This window comes from Pseudopipra pipra, chromosome 4, assembly GCF_036250125.1.
Source record: "Pseudopipra pipra isolate bDixPip1 chromosome 4, bDixPip1.hap1, whole genome shotgun sequence".
Lineage (NCBI taxonomy): Eukaryota > Metazoa > Chordata > Aves > Passeriformes > Pipridae > Pseudopipra > Pseudopipra pipra.
Window position 1 is genome coordinate 69242778 of NC_087552.1, and position 19954 is coordinate 69262731.

The 19954-nt window shown below is 40.5% G+C and overlaps 1 protein-coding gene across 1 annotated transcript in view; it reads left to right on the forward strand.

Annotated features, from left to right (window-relative positions):
- The first annotated feature begins 12452 nt into the window (after window positions 1–12452).
- The window catches only part of CTBP1 (C-terminal binding protein 1), a 150682-nt gene continuing 143180 nt past the window's right edge, over window positions 12453–19954 (forward strand). The window contains exon 1 of the mRNA XM_064653461.1: window positions 12453–12548. Coding sequence (XP_064509531.1) covers window positions 12542–12548 — 7 coding nt within the window. The 5' untranslated portion in view covers window positions 12453–12541. The remainder of the gene's footprint in view (window positions 12549–19954) is intronic.

A 19954-nucleotide genomic window follows, 5' to 3' on the forward strand; every position in this document is an offset into this window, starting at 1 on the left:
ATGTGCTTCTCAGCACGATGCTTGTAATGTGCAATAAATATCACTAAAAAAGTGCAAAATTATTGCCAGTTAAGCATTAATCAGGGAAAAAAAAGTTTAATAGAATGAGTTTGAGAGCAAACGCATCTTAACCTTTACATTAAAAACTGGTAGTAGGGTGGGTTTTTTTCCTGGCCCCAGATGAGATGGTGGTGTATCTCAGTGTACTGTCATGAACTGAAAGGAGATGCAGTTACATGTTTTTCCAGAAGCAGCAAATCCACTGTTGTGTGAGCAATATAAAAATTATGTAATATATAACAAACTAAGGGAAAAAAATATAATTTGAAGACAAAACTGCGTGTCTATTGTTTTCAGCAAAACATATTTCCACGAATTACCAATTAATATTTTAAATAACCTGAAATCTGCCATTACATGGAAATCCTGTAGGCCTGGTAGATACTCAGTGTGTGCAAGAAAACTGTAACAAGTTTTCTGAGCTCTAGATGATCAAACTTTTCTCAGTTGATAAATCTGTAAAATACTTCCAAGCTGAAGTGGTTGCCTGTGTGGGGTGAGATGCAAAGTCCTGGGTAGTTTGGTGTCTGTGCTTTGTGTCCTGTCATATCGGAGAGGGACAGGGGACAGTGTCAATTTTTTGGAGGACAGAGATGGGGATGTGTGTTTATCCAGTACTACGAGCAAGATTTTATTTTAATAACAATTCATTCAGCCTGTTGTGTAGCTCAGTTCTTAGACTAGTTTCTGTATATTAGTACACTAAGTTATTTGTTTGGTTTCTTTAAATCCTATCAACTAGGATAAATAAAAGCTTAAAAATATTTTTAAATGTAGAGATTAATGGGTGCTTGACTTCTTTGGATGAGGCCAGATTTCTGACTCTGTGAGATGCTGTGTTCTGTAGGATAATGCACTGTGGTTCTACCCAGGACTGGATGGTACATTCATTTTCCTTACAGCAGTTTCTTCTTCACCACCTTCTTCAAATCTCTTCTTCAAGGAGACACTACTCTCTGTCCCACCTGTAGGGTGTCAAAAATTCAAAACCTTTCAGATTTTTCCATTATATGTGGCAGGTTGTATCGCTTTTGGTGCTGTTCCTGGTCATTCTGTATTCCCCCATGGCTGATGCAACCTCTCTGACCCACCATAGACCCACCAGCCACATTGACTGTTCCCTGGAAAACCAAAATGGTCTCTTTGAATAGTCTGGAGAAAAAAATTGATGTCAATTCTTCATCCTTCCTGTTCAATGCTTTCACTGTTTCACTGATGTAAATTATGTGCTTCTACTGAAAACAGTGAAGAAAACAGTCAAGATTCAACTGCAGTGAATCACGTAATCCAAGAGCAAATGAACCCTTTTAGTTCTTCCTGTCAGCTCTACTCAACAGTGGATTTTGCAGTCATATGCAACACCTTCAGTTATATATTTTGATACTGGTTGGTTGACTAATATGAAAAAAAATGTATCTGTTCAAATCCAGAGTAAATCAATAAAAGTGTAGAAATGTAAGAAAACAGAGGGGGGAAAAAATGTTTTCAGCACATGCAGGACTTCTCAGCCCTCATTAACTCAGGCTTCTGGTTTTCCTGAGTGTCAGAAACCTTAAAGAATTTGGGACATCTCTCCCTCATCTCCCATTGTGTCTGAGGTGTGAGGTTCCTCACAGACACATATTGTTGCACCTGTCCAGGCTTCAATGACCAGGAAATAGGAGAAACCAAAATAGCAATAACTAATTTAATGCAATTTCTATTTGCTTTTACTTTTCTAATTCAGCAGGAGGGTTATGTGTAAGTAATAGGTAATGTGGGTCTGTTTCTACTCCTCAGCTTTAGGAAGACCAGAAAATGTTAGGTAAATGAGTAATTTTTTTTTTTTTTTTAAATCAGTAAGTTTCTTCATTTTATTCTGTTGACAGTTAGAATTAAACCTCACATCTTTTCGGTAGCATCCCTATTGCCTCATGCTATGTCTTTTTGTTGCTTCCCCATCTCTTTGGGTTGGCTTTTCAAATATAGAAAATCTACTCCTCTGTATCCTTGTGAAATCCCATTTCTGTAGAATGTTACATGCTCTACTGAGCCATTTAATATAGATCTCACTTTCTTTTGTTTACTGATGCTGTAAATTTAAGATATTTTACTCTTCCTCACCCCAAAAGCCCAGTGGACCAGAAGGAATGTTTGGTCTTTTTAGATATAGTCACTTATAGAGAGCAAGTTTACTCTGCTGGCGATGGGTTTTACTCTTGGAGAGGGTGAGGGAAGTGTCAGATTCAAAATATAGTGCACTCAGCAAAGGGAATAACTGAATTTTAAAATGAGAACTTGGTTAAAACTAGTTAGAGGAAAATGAGGGGGATAGCTTAGCTTCTGACAATTTTGGTATCTCTTGATTTTGATTTATCTCTTGTTATATAATCAAATGATATGTCTGGAATACTGTGATATGACAATTTTTTTCTTTTCTCATTACAGCTTTTTTCTTTTAAAAATACTTAAGTCCAGTATTTCTAGACGTGATTCAGAAATTATTTAGGCACGATGCTCATAATATTTCATAAGAAAAATAAAAATCAATTTTTATATATTAATACTATGCTATAATCACTCACATCAATACTGTTACTCTTTACAGACATTTGAAGTATTTATAGTAGGAAGTATATTAGTGGTGGATATAAGAGAAGGGATAAGGTACTCATCAAAGCCCTGTGGATGTTAGTCTCAGAAGGTCTTGGTACTTTGTGGTGGTCTACAAAGATTTTCCACCCAAAAAATGCAGTAACTTCAGTGATAATTAATTTTTATTCTTGCATCATCATCCTGCTTCTTGTTGTTAAACAATTCTTCACCTTTTTAATTTTGGGCATGTCTTATTGCTAAATCTAATTTTTTTCAATGACTCCTGCTTTCTTATTCTGACATGTTCAACACTTAATATGATTAAATGGCTGTTTAAATGGCTGTGCAGGGCATTTAGTTCTGTATACCCCATGAAGTTTCTATATTTGGAGACTGAGTCAAGGGATGTGGACCCTCTCATATTCCTTCTAGCTTATTCGGTGGTGCAAAATAGGGAGTAATTATTCCTGGTGTTACCCAGAAAATTCTGGGTGCCCCAAATGTGAGATGCTACAAAATGACAAAATACTGCTGAGCATATTTGTTTGCTTTGTTGCTTTGGCTTCAGTTGTTTGGGTTATTGAAAGGATGAGGATGTTTGCTTAGTTCCTGTAGGGAATTTCTACTTCAAACAAGATGAAACTAGTTTCTCCTTGACTGGCTGCTGCTTTTCACCTGTCCTTAAGTGCTGTCCATGCCAAGGACTGCTGGGTGATCTTTGCTACCTTGTTAAATTACTCTCAGTTTTTTTCTTTTTTAAACGCTATGGAGGTGGGTTTTTTTTACTGTGATTACAAAAAAAGTGACCTTGTTCAAATAATCTAAGTGTTGAAGATCCCATGTAAGTCTTTAGGGCACAATGGAAGCTGTTCTCTGTCATCTCAGTTGTAGACTCATTCGGTGGTTGAGGAGAGATGTGTGGCAGGAGCAGGGATTTACAGCTGGATTTACAGTTTTATTTTTCAGTTATGTGGTATTCAATACATTTTAGCATAGAACTGAAATGTGTCTGAACTGGGATGTGTCATAGTATTGTAGAGTTCAGTCTTCATTAATTGCTGCTTTTTGTACAATTATGGACAGAGGTCTTGTCTTCACGTACAGGCAAACACTAGTTTGAAGCCTTAGTATTGCCAGTGCTTCTAGAAATGGTTAAGCCTATTTATTTTTTTGGCAGAGCCATTTTTAGAGCTTCTGAAGGGCTATTAAACTCTTCCAAAAAGGTACATAGGAACAGACAATCTTAAAAATAAATGTTAAGCTGTTGTTTCTGGTTTAACCATCAAAACGGCTCTCTTCTTACTCATGGGCTCTCTTACTCTCTTCAACATGGGCTGCACAAAGAAGTCTTACTCTAGCAAGAATGTGAGTGCAAAATGCAGTGAATTATGTTAACTATTATGTATTTTACCTAGTTTTATGCCAGTGGGTTGTTGTCTGTATTTCAGACAGCTTTGAAAACAAACATATTCCTTTTGTTGAAAAATAGGTTTACATCATCCAAACTGAGCAGTATTATCGTTTCAGAAAGGCTAAATATATTCTGTGCTATCTGTGATCCAAAAAGCTTATGAAGGGATAGAGAAGTAGGAAAAAAGTCCATCTGCTTTTGTTAAAGAAGAGGTAATTAACAAATACATATGAAAAACCCCAAACCCTTCCTCATGCAGAGCTGCCATGAGCAGGTGGGCAAGTGAACTGAGGTGTGTTGGCCTCCTTGAGAGCAGGTAGCAAAGCTCAGGAGCATTTTCAATGGAGGTGTTCAGGCTTGAGATAATTCAGGTTTTTTAATCAACTGGTAGTTTCTTTCAGAGTCAGAACAATAGCTGAAACCTAAACAATGTCAGCTCTGCAGTCAATTTATTATGGGATTATGAGAGATCCGAAATGTTATCTTAAGACTATTATTAACTGTTAATTGACAATTAATTCCAGTTAGTTTTAATAGAAGCGCTTTTCTGTTCCGAGTTTGTTTTGCAGAACAAAGGGGAAAGTGTGTTTGTGTACGCACATGGAGGCAGGTTTAGTGATGTCTGATCTAACACTGCATCAAGGCGAAACAGCTGTGATTTAATGAGCACAAAGTGACTGAAGTTCATAACTGGGACAGCCTTATTGATGTTTTTGGAAGGGTTTAAGAAAGCTTCTTGTCCTGCACACGGCTTCAGAATTTAACTGCTGAGGTAGGTTGTGCCAGGAAGAAGGGTTGTGTCTGCAAAACCCGAGAGCTGGGTCGTTGAGTTCTGTGTAATTACGTAATTAAAATGCAGCGTTTCGTTGAACACACCTCACTCAGCAGAGAGAAAGACAGAGATCCTACAGCTACCTGACACCTCTGCAGCAATCCCACCCTTTTGGCGAGAGGGCCGTATCCGTGCTGGCCTGCCCAAGCCAAGGATCATCTCCTTGGGAGAGGCAGTGGGTTCAGTGCCTCCAGCTTGAAAGATATTGTGTGATTTAACAATACTGTTTGATCGTTCTGGGGATAGGGAGACAGGTACAGGCAAAGACTCTGGTTTGACGCCTTGGTATTGGCAGTGCTTCTAAAAATGGTTAAACCTGCTTAAGTAGCAGTAGTTTTTTTGGCAGAACCATTTCTTTCAGAGGTTCTGAAGGCTCCGGTGTGCCAAAGGCAGCCATGTGGTGTGGAAGCTATGCAGGGCAGCTTCTTTCACCTCTCCAGAGGAGTCTTCCCTCTTCATTTCTAAACCACCACAGTGCTTTGAAATCCAGACATTATCTCCTGTTCAAAAAAAAAAAAAAGCCTCAGCTCAGCCCTTAGCACTTTTGTATTTTGTAGAATACTATGGAGCTTACTGTGAATTAATTCAAGACTCATAAAAATTAGTATTTACTGCTACTAAGAATTAAAGGCTTCTACCTTATGAGCTACCAGAATTGAAGAAACAAGCTGAGGTCTGGGTTTTGCTGGCCTCTTGAAGGTCAGCAAAACCTTGGTGTTGGACTAAAGCATCCACAAAGCTTGAGCGTGACTCCAACCGCAGAGGCCGATTCCTCCCAACCCTGTTCAAGATCTTGAGCCAGAACATGTTACTCACGACCATCTGCTGAATAATGGTATTGCAGAGTCCAGACGCCGTCCTTGTGTAAGCAACCGTAGGCACAATTTCATTCCGTGTATCTCAACTCGTGGCCTGATGCTGAATGAAATGAGAATGCAAGCAGAGTGGCTGCTGCTGGAAAACTCAGCTGAAGAAGAACTATTCCTTCATGCAGAAATTCACTGCCAAGGTGTTACTCAAGAAGAAATATTTTTTGAAAAGGTGTGGTGGGCAGGAAGGGTTACCAGTGGAGTACTGAGCTTGGCTGGCTTCATGTGGATCACCTGGCATCAGTGGGGGCTGTGCTAATGAAACAATTGGAAGGCGTCTTAAATATAACAGGGAATCAGGATATTGTTCCGAAATAACGGAGATTGCGTCGGAAGCTGGGCTAGTAGAAGCAGAATCAAATTCAAAATATAGAATCAAAGGTTGTGTCTTCTAAGTGAGTAATAGCAGAGTTTTGTAAAATAGGAACTTGCAACAAGATTCTCATTATAGATAAATAGTACTTGGATGATCATGGGATGTGCTTTAGCAATCCCTGTGATATGCATAAAAACAAGTGAACAGAATTTTCTGCTCTATCAGTGTGAGTTCATCATTTCTGAGCAGCTTAATGAGTGAGGTGAAGAGGCTATCATCTCAGAGGGAGACGTGAGGAGGATATTCATCCTCAGATACTGTATGCAGCAAGAGGAAAAGAACTGAAAGCCAGTGACTGCAGAATCAAAAAAACAGTACCAACAACTGCTGAATGAATTGAAGGTGAATGCTGGAAGAGGATTCCTGATGGGCAGAGCACCTGAAGTCCACCACAGCTTTCCAAGGAGAGTGGTGGCAAGAAAAAATGAAGGGGTTTTCTTAATAGGGAAATTTAAGTTCATGAAAGGAATTATTTTGCATAGCTCCTATAACATCCCAAGGGAAATCCTTCTCAGACCTCTGCTTCTAAGAAATGTGTTATGCCATTAGCACTATTAATGCTTTATTCAAACTATTTTCTTTTTCGGAGCAAAGTGTGGATGTTCTCAACTACTCAAGACAATCTGCTTTGGGAGTAAAAGCCTGTTGTGCTAGATGTTGTGATACACATTTAGCCTACATATCAAGGTAATTGTAATATTAAGAGAAGAACGTATTTAAGTAATGTATAAAGTACGTCACCACAATAGAATGTACAAATATCCTTCAAAAGGAGCTCAAAATTTCCAAACCAAAACTCCAGGGAGAAAAATTTAGGAAAAAGTAGATGAGGTACAGATACTCATTTCTGGATCCTAGTTGCTGATTTGAGAAAGCTGATAGATTCTTAAGAGCCAATTTTAGATTTTAGTGCAGTATCAACTGTTTTCTTAAATTCCTTATGGTCTCAAAATTGCACCCATGAAACATCAGCTATGTTTACCAAAATATTTTCAAATTTAGATGCGGGTTGCAACACAGGGAGATAATTCAGAAAAGGAAGCGTGTATCTGGTGTTGACAGTTTTGCAAAATGATGTGAATGTGCATTCAGAATTTTCACTATAAGTAAAAAAAAAAAAAAAAGATTTTTACTCTTCCAAAAAAACCCACCAAAAAACCACCAAAAACAAAACAAAAAAAACCCCAACCCCAACCCTATCATTATAACACATTTTGACTTTAAAAATAGCATTTGTTCTTGTGCTTTAAATCAGAAAGTATCAAGGCTTTTCAGTGGAGCAACCTATTCTATCACCCTTGAAAACAAGTGTGGTAAAAGACAACTGTATTGAGTTCCCATCTTTTTGTGATTTTTAGGCCCTATAAGAGTGCAAAGAATAACAACAAATGTTTAAAAACAACAATAAAAAAAAATCTGAGTTCATTGTTGTATAATGTTTGCTGCATAATAAATGAGTGAGTACAAAAAGTGTTCAGATCACTGAGAACAGAGATTACCTGGTCCCTACCCCAAACCTGCCCATGGTGTTTGGTGCCCATGTAACCTCCCTCCCCTCTCCAGCAGGTGCTGGTGTGGAAATGGCTGAATGTAAAGCTGTGTGAGTAAAACCAGAGGCTCTGAACAGCTGTGGGAGTTAAGCCCTTGAAGCACCACTTCTGCTAAAGATCTGTGGTCTTATCCCCTGTCTGAGTATCTGTGTCCCTCTACTCTCGTAAGACCCCACCTGGAGCACAGAGCCCAGCTCTGGGGCCCCAAAATAAGAAGTTCTTGGATCTGTTGGAGCAAGCCAGAGGTCTGGAGCCCCTCTGCTATGGGGTTGTTCAGCCTGGAGAAGAGAAGGTTCCAGGGAGACTTTCCAGAACGTTCCAGTACCTAAAGGGGCTACAAGAGAGCTGGAGAGGGACTTCTTCCATGGACATGGAGTGACAGGACAAGGGGAATGGCTTCAGACTGACAAAGGGCAGGTTTAGATTGGATATTAGGATGAAATTATTGACTGTGAGGGTGGTGAGACACTGGAACAGGTTGCCCAGAGAAGCTGTGGCTGTCCCATCCCTGAAGTGTTCAAGGCCAGGTTGGAAAGGGCTTGGAGCAACCTGCTCTAGGGGAAGGTGTCCCTGCCCATGGCCGGGGGTGGAACTGGATGATCTTTAAGGTCCTTCCTAACACAAACCATGATATGATTCCATGATAATTGGATGTACAAGCTGGACAAATGCAGCTGTCTGAGAGGCAGCACTTCACAGCATGATAAGGATTTAGCAGAAATGTTGGTTCTTTGGAGAAAAAGTGGTCTACCAAGAACTCCAAAAAAGTGGGAGCTCCTTGCTTTAACTTAAGATGTTCAATAATTCCAGTGTCCAAGAGAAGAATGATGCAACTTAGTCTCAAAGTGCTTCATGAAATGATTATTGAACTGGGTCAAACCATAAGGTGCCCTCTAGCCCAATGTCCTGTATGAAACAGCAGGCAAAATCAAGCCAGCTATGTACAGTATTTCAAAAACTTCCAGCTTTCAGATTTTTTCAGAGTATGGACTTCTGACCTGATGCAGCTTCCGTGCTACACTCGGTGATATATGTACATATTTATTCTTTCCCTGGAAAGCCTGGCTGGTGCTCCTTCTGACTCCTGTGAACTTAGGTCCCTGCACTCCTTACTGGGAAGGAGGAAGGTACATTAGAAGAAAATTTACCAGGATCAAGTGAATGGTACCAGATAAAAAAGCAGTGGTGGGCATTTTTGACCACTGGAATGGCTTACAGATGTTTAGGATAGGAATGCTGTCATGTGGGCAGTAAGATAAAGACACCCTGGTGTATTTGATTATAATACTTAACGTTATGCATGCAGATACATTTTAGAGTAGACTGGGTATGCATATATGCAGTCTTAATATCCGGGATAAATTTGCGTAATTATAGCTCATAATTTATCTTGTTGCAGCTATTTCTGAAAGTTAAATAATTGCTGAAAGGGGGGAGTGGTAATTTATGGCAAGAGAAAACGCTCTCGCCTCATGTGGAGGGTGGTGGGTGTGATTCTGAAGCTGGTCCTGTTTGCTGCTTCTCTAAAATATGCATTGCTGCTGTCTGTAGGCATGTTTTCGGGACTGAAAAGACTCATAGCAATGGGGGTATTTTCTTAGTAAATGAAGTGATCACTGTGCAGAACACTTGTAAAATATTTAAATAAATGGTGATTTGTAAGCGGGGATATTGTGGGTATGTTTTCCAAAATATATTCAATCAGAAGGAAAATAGCACGTTATAATAAATTTCCAGTTGCTAATAATATGCCAGAAAACAGATTTTTTAATTTTAACTGATCTGGGTTGCCATAGTTAGGGAAGGCAGCAGCTTATCTAGAGTAGTAAGCCTTTTAAGTAACTGTGTCTGTTTATTAGCTTAACAATGTTCTATAAATTATTAGATTGAAATGTGGATATGGCCTTTGAGAAGATGGATGTCATGAGAAGAGCTGATGGAATTATAACTTCGAATATGTTCCTGTTTATGTGTTTAATGTATTATTAAATGTCGTTTATTTAAGAAAGGAATTAAATTAATAATGGATCTAGTATAAACAAATATTGGTTTATATCACTTAGACTCTATTTGATTTTTGTTTCATGACAGCAGTTCAGAATTAAGATTCCATTATTTATTAGCTAGAAAGAAGGATGGGAAACGCCACATATCATTTGTTTAGCTAGGAAATCCATGGAAGCCGAGGAAGTGACTAAACATTATGGATGGAAAATACTCACTGCAGGTACGAAAGTATGCTTCCAGGAAATGCTGGATGTTTTTCTAGAAAAGAAATATTTGGATGATTTGGCAAGACATCAATCGTGTGAAGACTCACTGAAAGTACCACGTATCTGGCATTATAGAGGATTAAAACTAATTTTAGGACAGCCATCTAAAGCAGTTGGTAGGGCACAATTAGCCTGCAGAGACAGAGTACTGTGGAGTTTCAGGAACTAATAACTGTAAACTTTAATAAACAGGATCTCAGTATTTTAAGTTCTTCGTTTAGGACGTGATTCAAAGCTGTGTGGAAATAACATAACACGGACAGTGGAGACTGAGGACGTGCCTAAGTGTGTTCTTCCCAGCAGTAAAGCCTTTGCAGTAAGAGATGCTCCATCTTCCTCCCTGAGGAAGGAAGGGCTTCTCCAACACCTTTACAGGAGGCTGGAAAAGCTCTTCTCGCTGCATTTCTCAGTAGTGGAAAATATCCATGCGGGAAAACACTTTACCATGTGTAAAGCCTCAGACCTTCAAGTTCAATGGGATTCATTGTGATCCTAAGTTCAAGCAAGTACTTAATACTCAAAGTTATTCAGCAGGCACAAAATTTTGATAAGAGAGTCAGTCTACCAGGTAAGACACTTGCTTTGTGTATTTAAGTACGTATTCCAGCATCCTAAAGGTACTAGAAATCTTTGTGTACTCCAGTAATGACTGCTGAAGTTAATTAATTAATTTGGTGTAAATATTTTCCTATGTAGGTAATCTGTTTTTATTACTTTTAATGCCAAAATCAGCATCATCTTTGAAGGAATAAATTACAAAGCAAAGAGAAGTCTAGAAGGTAATTATTACGAATATGGTAGTGAATTCTCTAGCCACCACTTCACTGCGGGGTTTTGGTGTTTTTTTTTTTTGTTTTTTTGTTATTTTCGGTTATGCTTTATAAAACATGTTTATAGACTATGTCAGCAATGTTCTTCCTCAGTTGCTGCTGCAAAGACTATTTTCGCAGTTTATCACAAAATGCCAGATTTGCTCAGCATGTAATTTAATCTTATGCTTGGAAGCATCCACATTACTTGGTTATCATGAAATTATTCTTTAATAAAAATGTATGCTTTGTGATCTATATTTTATTAATTTGGTGAGTCAGTTTATCGATTGTTGCAGATGCCATGAATGTATAATTTGTCACAGTTATTGGTTGCCTGTCAGCAGTTCGTAGCACCACAGTGTTCTTGGCTCTTGGGGCACCTTAGAAATAAACCTTTCTTGATCTGCAAAAGAAAAGCTTTTTCCTGCAAATTAGCATCAAGACATGGGTTGATATCTGGTTTATCACTTTGTGGTGTGTGTTACCCTGTATGAGCCAAACACTGTGAACAAATTCATAGTGTGGCCTGTTCAGGGAAGAGTTTTGAGCAAATACAATTTAGTGATTTTAAATGCTGGGGGTGAGGTCAGAAGGAGCACGACATCAGAAATGGGAGGCGCAGGCTTTGTCGCTATTTTAGTTCGCTCTAAACTTAGGAATTAGCAGGGTCACTAGACTGGAAAAACAAAAGCAAATTCTTGAGTTTTTTGTCCCCTCTTTTACAGTTGATAGTTCTCTGCTGTAATATACAGCAGTCATGAGTTTTGCTGATTGAGAAGTTTATTTTTAAGAATGAATGTTAATGAATTTGAATTAAAAAAAAAAGACTGCGTGTTCCATACAGAGATATATATTTTTATATATTTATATATATTTAAGTAAAGCAGGTATTTCTATCCAAAACTGTTTGACTTAATAAGAAAGTTTACTTTGCTGATAACTCCTCGGCAGTGATACAGCGTAAAGCTTCGTGTGTTGGAGTGGAGTCGTGTGGTTGAAAACATCTGCTGGTTTCGTTTTTGGTATTTTTAAAGGCTGGTTCTGCACCCTGGGAGCTCGTTCAAGTCACGCACGGAGCTTGCGAGTTGGGTTGTCAAAACCAGTGGCTGAGCAGGACTGTTCTGAGCTCAGATTTTGGCTGGAGTAGACTTTTAGTGGTTTACATCCCGTCATCTTTCTGGATTCTCTAAAATGCGTTTCATAGGTCTTGGGTACTCTCTGGTGCTTCTGGGTCTTGATTTAGGAAGGGGCATCCTTTCACATGGAGCAGAGTAAGTTCCCTGGGGGGCTCCCCAAGTTTTTGGTCTGTATAATTAATATGTGTTGGTGGGGGCGGCTACATAAAAAAATCTGGGAAAAGGCCCTGTCCAAAATAAGAAGGATTGAGGGAAATAAGAAAGGACGGGGGGTGGGGCAGAAGGGCAAAGAAAAAAAGGAAGGGGGGAAAAAAAAGAAAAAAGAAAAAAAAGTAAGAAGGGGAAAAATAATAGGAAAAGGGTGGGTAAAAAAAAAAAAGGGGAGGGGGAGGAAAAACCAGAGGAAGAAGGGAGGAAAAAGGGAGGAAAGGAATTAGGAGGGGGGCGGTCGCGGAGCGGGCCGAGCCGGCGCTCCCCGCCCCCGCCGCCGCGTCACGAGCCGCGCCGCCATTGGCCGGGGGGCGGTGACGGGCGGCCGCCATTGGCTGCGGGCGGGGCGCTCCCCGCCCCCATTGGTCCGCCCGCCTGCCCCGTGTGTGCGGCGGCGGCGGCGGCGGCGGCGGCGGATCCCGGTGCGGAGCCGGCGGGATGCAAGGTGGGTGCAGGGATGGATGGATGGATGGATCGATCGAGGGATGTACGGATGGATGGATGGATGCCTGCGCGGACCGCCCCCCCCTCCCGTGCCGTGCCCCCATCGCTTGATTTTTATTTTTATTTTATTTTTTTTTTTAAATTTTAATAATTATTTTTATACCGCGCCCCCGGCTGCGCCAGCGCGCAGCGCAGCGCCGGGGATTGCCGGGGAGCGCCGGGGGTGGGCAGGGAAGCGACGGGAAGCGGCCGCATCCTGCCCGCTCCCCCCGCGGTGCGGGGCTGCTCGGGGGATGCGGCTCTTTGTGCGGGGGGAGCACCGGGAGTTTGCCGGGCCAGGAGCGCCGGGAACGTCGAGGAGATGCCCCCGCGCTTCCCGGGTCGGTTGTGGTGGTTCCAGCCCGGTGGGACCGTGCAGGGACGGGGCGATGCGCTGGGATGAACTTGGGGAGCGCGGAGTTGGCGCTGCGGGTGTGTCCGGTTTGAAAATCGGAGGTTTGCGCGTGTTGAATTGCGGAAAGTGAAAGGGAATCAATCTGCTGGGGAGCTGTCGTCAGATCCCTGCGGAAAAAGCCGGGATCCTTCCCATAAGTTGTTTCTGTGGATTTGCTAAATATTAAATGACTGCTTCCCCCTTTGGGTAATTGGAAGTCGACGTGATGATGTGCTGTTATCAGAACATACTTTGTTTGGTTTGAGTTTAAAAATAACAAATATGAAGTTAAATACTCTCCATTTTTATCTTGCCTCGCAAATCTGTTTTGTGTTTCAGGGACAAATTTAGATCTGTTATTTTGCAACATATCTCTTTTTCATGAGGTGTTTTACAATCAACTATATTTATTATATTTCTTCTGTATATTTAACATCGTATGAAAACACTCCTGCCTTTTTAACTTCTGAGCTTCCTGGTGGTTTTCATGGCAAAAGTTATTTCTGATGGAGGTACGTTTTCAGACGGAGAAATCAGCTGGCAGATTTTGCAACTTTTCTCTGTGGCATTTTTCACTGCGTAAGGCTGCAGTTGGGATTGGGTTCTGTGCTTTTTGTGCCATCTAGTAGTTACCTGGAAATTTAAATTCAATGTGAGCATCCCCAGCTGGAGATAGTACTGGAAATTGTAGTATATTTGCACAACGATTTCTGTGACATACACGAAAAGTGGAAATGTTGGTTAGAAGTAACTCATTATGGCCATTTAAAAATCAGTGCCTTAATGCTTCTTTGGAATAAACTTGCCACTGAACCTTTAAGGTGCCTTATGCAGAATTTGGGTTAAAACCAGGGGTTCTGTCAGTGAGTCAGTGTGATGTACACCTGTGTTTGCTCACGATGCTCTTAACCCCTTGCTGTGCATCACAGAGGCAGAAAGATGCTCATGGGGCCAGGTCTGTTGCTAGGCCTAAAAATTTCAATTTTTTTGTTGCTAGCTTGAAGCTGTAAGAATCAATAAAGGCTTTCCTGAGGAGCAGTGGAAGAATTCCAGTGTGGCCCTACCAAGCAGGAGCAGCCCCTGCGCCTCTGGGGTTTGGGAAGGAGCTGGATGAGCTGCTCTGTCACAGGGTCATGTGTCCTCACCTGTGGGTGCACAGGCATCCTGAGCACCGAGAGGGACCGTGGCAGTGGGATCCTTTTTGTGAAAAATAATGATGAATAGAGAGAGCACCTGTTGCACCAGCAGTGATTTGTCAGCTCCCAGGAAAAAACTGCATACCTGCAGCTCTGTGATTGTCTACCCAAATCACTTAGATTGTCTAAAATGATAGATACCTGGGGAGTTTAAATTGAATTTATCAGTGTGTTATAATGAAATGATTGTGAATGCTTGAGTATATGAGAAATTTAAATAGCTATCTGTAAAATATTTTTTATTATGAAATAATTGCTATTTATACAAGCTATCTGTACTTTTAAAATGAAGCCAGCTACAGTTCAGTCACTGCTGTTTAAAAGTAGAAATACCCTTGCGTACATTTTATTGTGTTTTGATTCCATTACATAATGGCACGCATAATTTTCACACGTTACATAAACTTCTTCAGAGCATCCTGAGAAAACAGACAAAATAAGGTCTGTGCCTGGCTGATACCGACCGAGACTTCTTTAGCCTAAATAGCAAATTCTGGTTTCTAATAGTGTGTAAACAAACTGCAGCCAGGCTGGCAGGCGTTGCCTGCTCGTGGCGGTAACAGAAATATGGAAGATGACGTGAGTGCTGCAGGACTGAATTACCCTCCACTCCTCCTGCTTGTTTTCTCACCCAGGCAGGTGAGGGAGAGCAGATGAAGGCTTTGCTTTCCCTTTGGCACAGCACCAGATTGTTTCCCTGGTGCCACGTTACCTGTGACCCCACCACAGAGCTGAAGAAGTCCTTGTTGTTTCTTAGTCTTGTGCTTAAATTAGGAAATGTTGCTGAGCGTAGACTTTAACCCGAAGTCTACGTAGACTTTAACCCGAAGGAGATACGTGTTATTAAAAAAAATCTCTTTCAAATATAAATAGATAATAAACTCTTAATAAATATTTTTCTAAATAATCAAACTTAAAAAAAGTCAGGCTAGGAAAAGTAAAACTCAGTCAGTTGATTTTTTTAGGCTTATATTTTTTTGTAATTGTGTGAGTTGGATAACAATTAGACTCCAGTATACACAGGAAGATTCACATGGATAAAATGAATTTGCTAAACATAGGTTACTGAAGGTTAAGCATCAGTAATATGCATCAATCATACATTTATTAGAAAAAAAATCTCTGAATTTCCTATTTTATCTACCTGTGTATCTGAATTAAAGAACTAGAGTTTTAGTAGGTGTCATCTAGTTGTTTTATTGCTGATTTTCCTTTGTTTGTTTGTTTGTTTGTTTTCCTTTTCCGTGACCTTGTTGGGCGAGAGAATAGAGAGAATATTTCCTTGGTGAAGTGTGAGGGATTATTGAGTCTTTACGGTCATAGTTTCTCTCTAATAGCAGTGTGACTTATGGTAGCACTTTCCCCTGATAGCAGCAACGTTTATTTCAAAAGTATCATTTTCATACTTAAACACATGCAGCACTAGATTGGAAAACTTTTAATGACAATTGCACGTCGTGTTTGTTTTTAAATGGTTATGTTGAATGACGGCAGAAAAACTGATCTGTAGTTTTTAAAGATCTCTGATCTTTATATTTGTTATTTAACAGAGCCATAATGTCATCACCAAGCGCTGCCAGTTGGGTATAAAGTGCAATGTGTAACATTTTCTGGTGGTGGAGTCGCTCTAAGTGGAGAAATAATTTAAGCGGTACAAGGATTTTTATGGCACTCTTGTCACAATTAGCTGTGTTTATGAAATATGAATTTACACAACATCTGCCTTTTGGGGCCAGCGTTCCCATCGGAGCCCGCTCGCTTCCCAAACCAGCAGTGTGGTGTCTGGAGCATCATGACAGGGCAGCATGGACTGTGTGGTGGATGGACAACCATGGCAGCGTAAGGATTCACTTGATAGGTCTGGGTGAGGGACTTGTGCAGGAAATGCAGATGGTTTTAAGTGTAAAACCTTTCGGTTTCACTTTAGCAGGGGGGCTTGCTTAGGCGCACCAAGGTCCCTGACCTGCAACTGGCTCGTCCTGTTCTCGCTCCTCACAGTCTTTGCTCATCCCCTTAATTCTTGTGCTTCCCTATAGTTAAAAAGGGTGGCATGTGTGGTGTGCTGGTGGGCTGGGATTTAAGGTCTGGCACACACCATTACGATGGCTTTTGGAGGGAATAGCCCTCTCTAGCCCTCTCTGTCCTGAAGCTGCAGATGAGGACTTGCAATGAGGTGGGTGAATCCAGCTGGATCTTGCAGCATCAAAGTGCTGGTTTGTCTCCTCGAAATTCTCCTCCTCCACGTGCCTCTTGGTTGTCACCCTCTTACCTGAGGGTTTCAGGCATTTTATATGGTTACACCTATCAGATTTGTCTCATCATGGACCACTGTGTCTTTTACTGTTTTATTTTCCTCCAGCACATGGTGGAGGGCTCCTCTTGCCCCTCCTGGCTAAGCTCAGAGATGGTCATTAATGTCTGACTGCTAAAATTTTTGTAAGCATCACAGGAAAGGCAAGTTCACAGGAGGATAAAGTAACCTGACACTGATGCTCCTCCTTGGTAGGGGCTGGCTTGGGGGGAAAGAGCAGGAGGTGCTTTACAAAAGATGGAGTTTCCCATCATGGGCCAACTTGGGGCACAAGTAGCTTTTCATACCAATGAGAAATGGGCACAATGATGAGAGACTGTGGAAAAACATAAAAATAATTCTGTACCACTTCTCCAACTTTCCATACCTTGCCTATCTTGACTAGTGAATGTTTCAGATCTGGCACTGCCCCTCAGGGCAGAAACTGTGCAAGTGTAAGGTCCCAGCCTGGCCCGTCGAGGCAGGCAACATTCAATATGTGGAAATTGTTCTGAAACATTCACCGTGAGTGCTGTTGGCACAACATCCTGCAGATTTTGAGGCCCAATATTAAGAAATGAGTACTCAAACTAGAGGTTGTACAACTTGGAAAGCCTGGTGCGATGGTTTGGTTGGGCGGTGGGAGTGATCTAAATGCTCACTGCTATTTTTGCCATCATTCAGGGCAAAATAGTTGAGGTTGTTCATGTAGCAAGCTGTGGTGAGGTTGTTCATGTAGCAAGACTAACAGCAGACTGTGCTCTGTTACCTTTACATCCACATTTTAGAAGATAAAGTAAAAATAGTACCAAGTGTTATATCTTGGTGAAACCATCCAGCAAAACCTCCTTGTTCTTCTATAGATATTTAGTCCAGCCTTCTGCCACTGCCACCTGAGGCTTTGCTTCTAATTGTTCTCTTACTAATATTTGCAAATTATTGTTACAGTTGCTAGATCAGAGTGAAAATTATGTGCAACAGGTAGTTGTTATAGTGGAGGTCAATCATATTATCTTAGAGCTAGTTTAATCTGGTGAAGGAGAGAGTCCAAACTAGTTAATTGTCTCTTCTTTGGGTTATCTTCTATAAAATGGGGATAATCATAATCATAAAACGTGCTTTAGGACTTATTAAATATTTCTGAAGCGCTTAGGAATCATAGTTAAAAAAATAATTGCCTAGTAAATTGTCTACTTAATAAAATGTAAAAATAAAAGATCTAGAATATATTAGGCTTCATAATAATTTAAATAGATGCATGTAGTTTATTTACCTGCTCAGTGAGAACTAACAACCATTGAAAACAAATAGGTCTTTAGGAGAACTATATTGGCAAAATGAAATTATTTAAATCAGGGTTTCCAGTTCACTAGTTTAAATTACTTTTACATTTATGATTTAGGCTTTGATTTAAATCATACTTTGTACTGTTAACGTTCAAAATTTATCATCAACACTGAAGCTGTGAACACAAAAGACGTTCTTGGCAAGACCTGCAGAATGCAATGTCAGTATATTTCTCTGGAATACTAAAGATTTAGAAAACAAAACCTTCCTCTCGGCGCTTACAACTTTTGATATATGGGGGAAAAAACCAAAACAAGCTGCAAATGATGGTATTTTAGTCAACAGACTGATGGGTGGCTGTTCCAATGGCCTGGAAGGGACAAGGGCTGAGTAGAGACTGCTGGCATGTGGCTCTGTGGTCATTGTTTTTTATAGAATTGGAGGAATATTTATAAAGTTTTTTTTTTTAATAAATAACATCAATCTCTTCATCAAATATGAAAGGATTGATAATGTTTGCTCTTGCTTTTGTGGATTAGGAGTAATACCAAGAAAGAGACTTGTGCATTACCAGCAAAAATACTTCAGAATGGAAAGGACTTCCTAGAGCTTTTTATTCGTTTATTGTTCTGCTGAGCAATTAGAAAAACAAAATCTCTTTAGATTGTCTTTACACTCGACAGATTGGCATTTGTTTTCCTCTCTGTTTAAAAAAACCTCAAATAACCAACAAACTGAGATTTTCTTCAATAAGGAAGTTTAGAACCAAAGTTTCCAGAATTTGTGACTCTTATTCTCATGTTACTGCAGCTGGGAATACGAAGGGGAAGGTGTGGGCTTTGCTTGAAAGTTGTGTGTAGCCTTGCAAGCTGTGCAAGGCTGTAAATCCTCAAACCAGCTCTGCCTCCCAGCAGTTTTACATGGATCCTGGTGCAGCCACGGTGCTGTGTGGCCTCAGAGATGGAGGTTGCATAGGTGATGCTCAGGTGAGAACATGGTGCACTTACCTCTCCTGCTTGATCTCTTTTGGATGATAAAAGGGGATGGACTGCTTCCTCTTTTCACAGGACCCATATATCCTCAAGGATTTTCTGGAATTAAGTGCCTGTGAAATTAGGAGCAGAGGAATGGCTCTTGGCAGGACTTACTAGCCCTTCAGTTGCCTTTAGGAAATGTTGTGAACAGGGATCTGACTTGCACGCAGTAAGAAATGGTAATTTCAGCTTTAAGTAATGATGCTTTAAATCGTGATTTGCATTTGTATCTTTAAGGAGTAAATACCAGATTGCATAAGTAGTTTTGTACCTTCCTGTTTTCATTCTTACTCAGAATATCTTGAAATAGAAGAACCTCTGAGTTGTTACTGTGTTGTATTGGTACCACAGTTTGAAAACCAAGATCAATAATCATATTTCCTATCCTCTCCAACAACAACAACAACAACAAAAATCCATTATTTTCTGAATTGTTCAAAAATGTTGCTTGGCTCATTTTGTGTGTACCCACTTCAGTGACCAGAATGTCAATGGAGGCTTTGTTTAAATGTTTTTCTTTATTTTTTTCTCTGCACTCCCACCCACACATACACCTGTTCATCTGAGTCTTTTGGGCCAGATATCGGTTTATTTGGTTGGGCTTTATGGCTTTTTTTTTTTCTTCCTCCATCGTTCAGTTAACTGCTTGTTGTCAGCAGTTCTGGCACATCCCCTTGTTTTCTGTAGGCTGCCTGTGGAAAAAAGGCTTGTTTCCAATGGCAAAGAGTTAATCTGGCTCAGAGTTAGATTAACTGTTGCAGTAGCTCATGATAAACATCTGTTGCAATACTCCCAGATGAGAACATTGCTTTCAAAACTATTTACTGCACATTTTGAACCGTGCACTTTACTTGTGGTTTTATTTTTTCCCCTCCAATTACTAAATTCTTTTGAAAGGACATAAATCCATAGAGCCTATCTCGGAGACTGTGTTTATTTTATGATACAGGGAAGGAAATGTGGTTATAGAGTTATTGTTCATGTGCTAGAGCCCCCGAATACTTCTGACTGGAGCACAGAGGCGTGTGCATTCCTTAATAAAAACCAACTGTGGAGTGGCTCCTGGGAGTACTGCTGCATGTGTCCGTGCTCTGCCTGTGGTGGAACCCTCTGGATGCAGATCCTCTGGGTGTTTTCCTCCTGCTCTGAATTTGGCAAGATAAGACT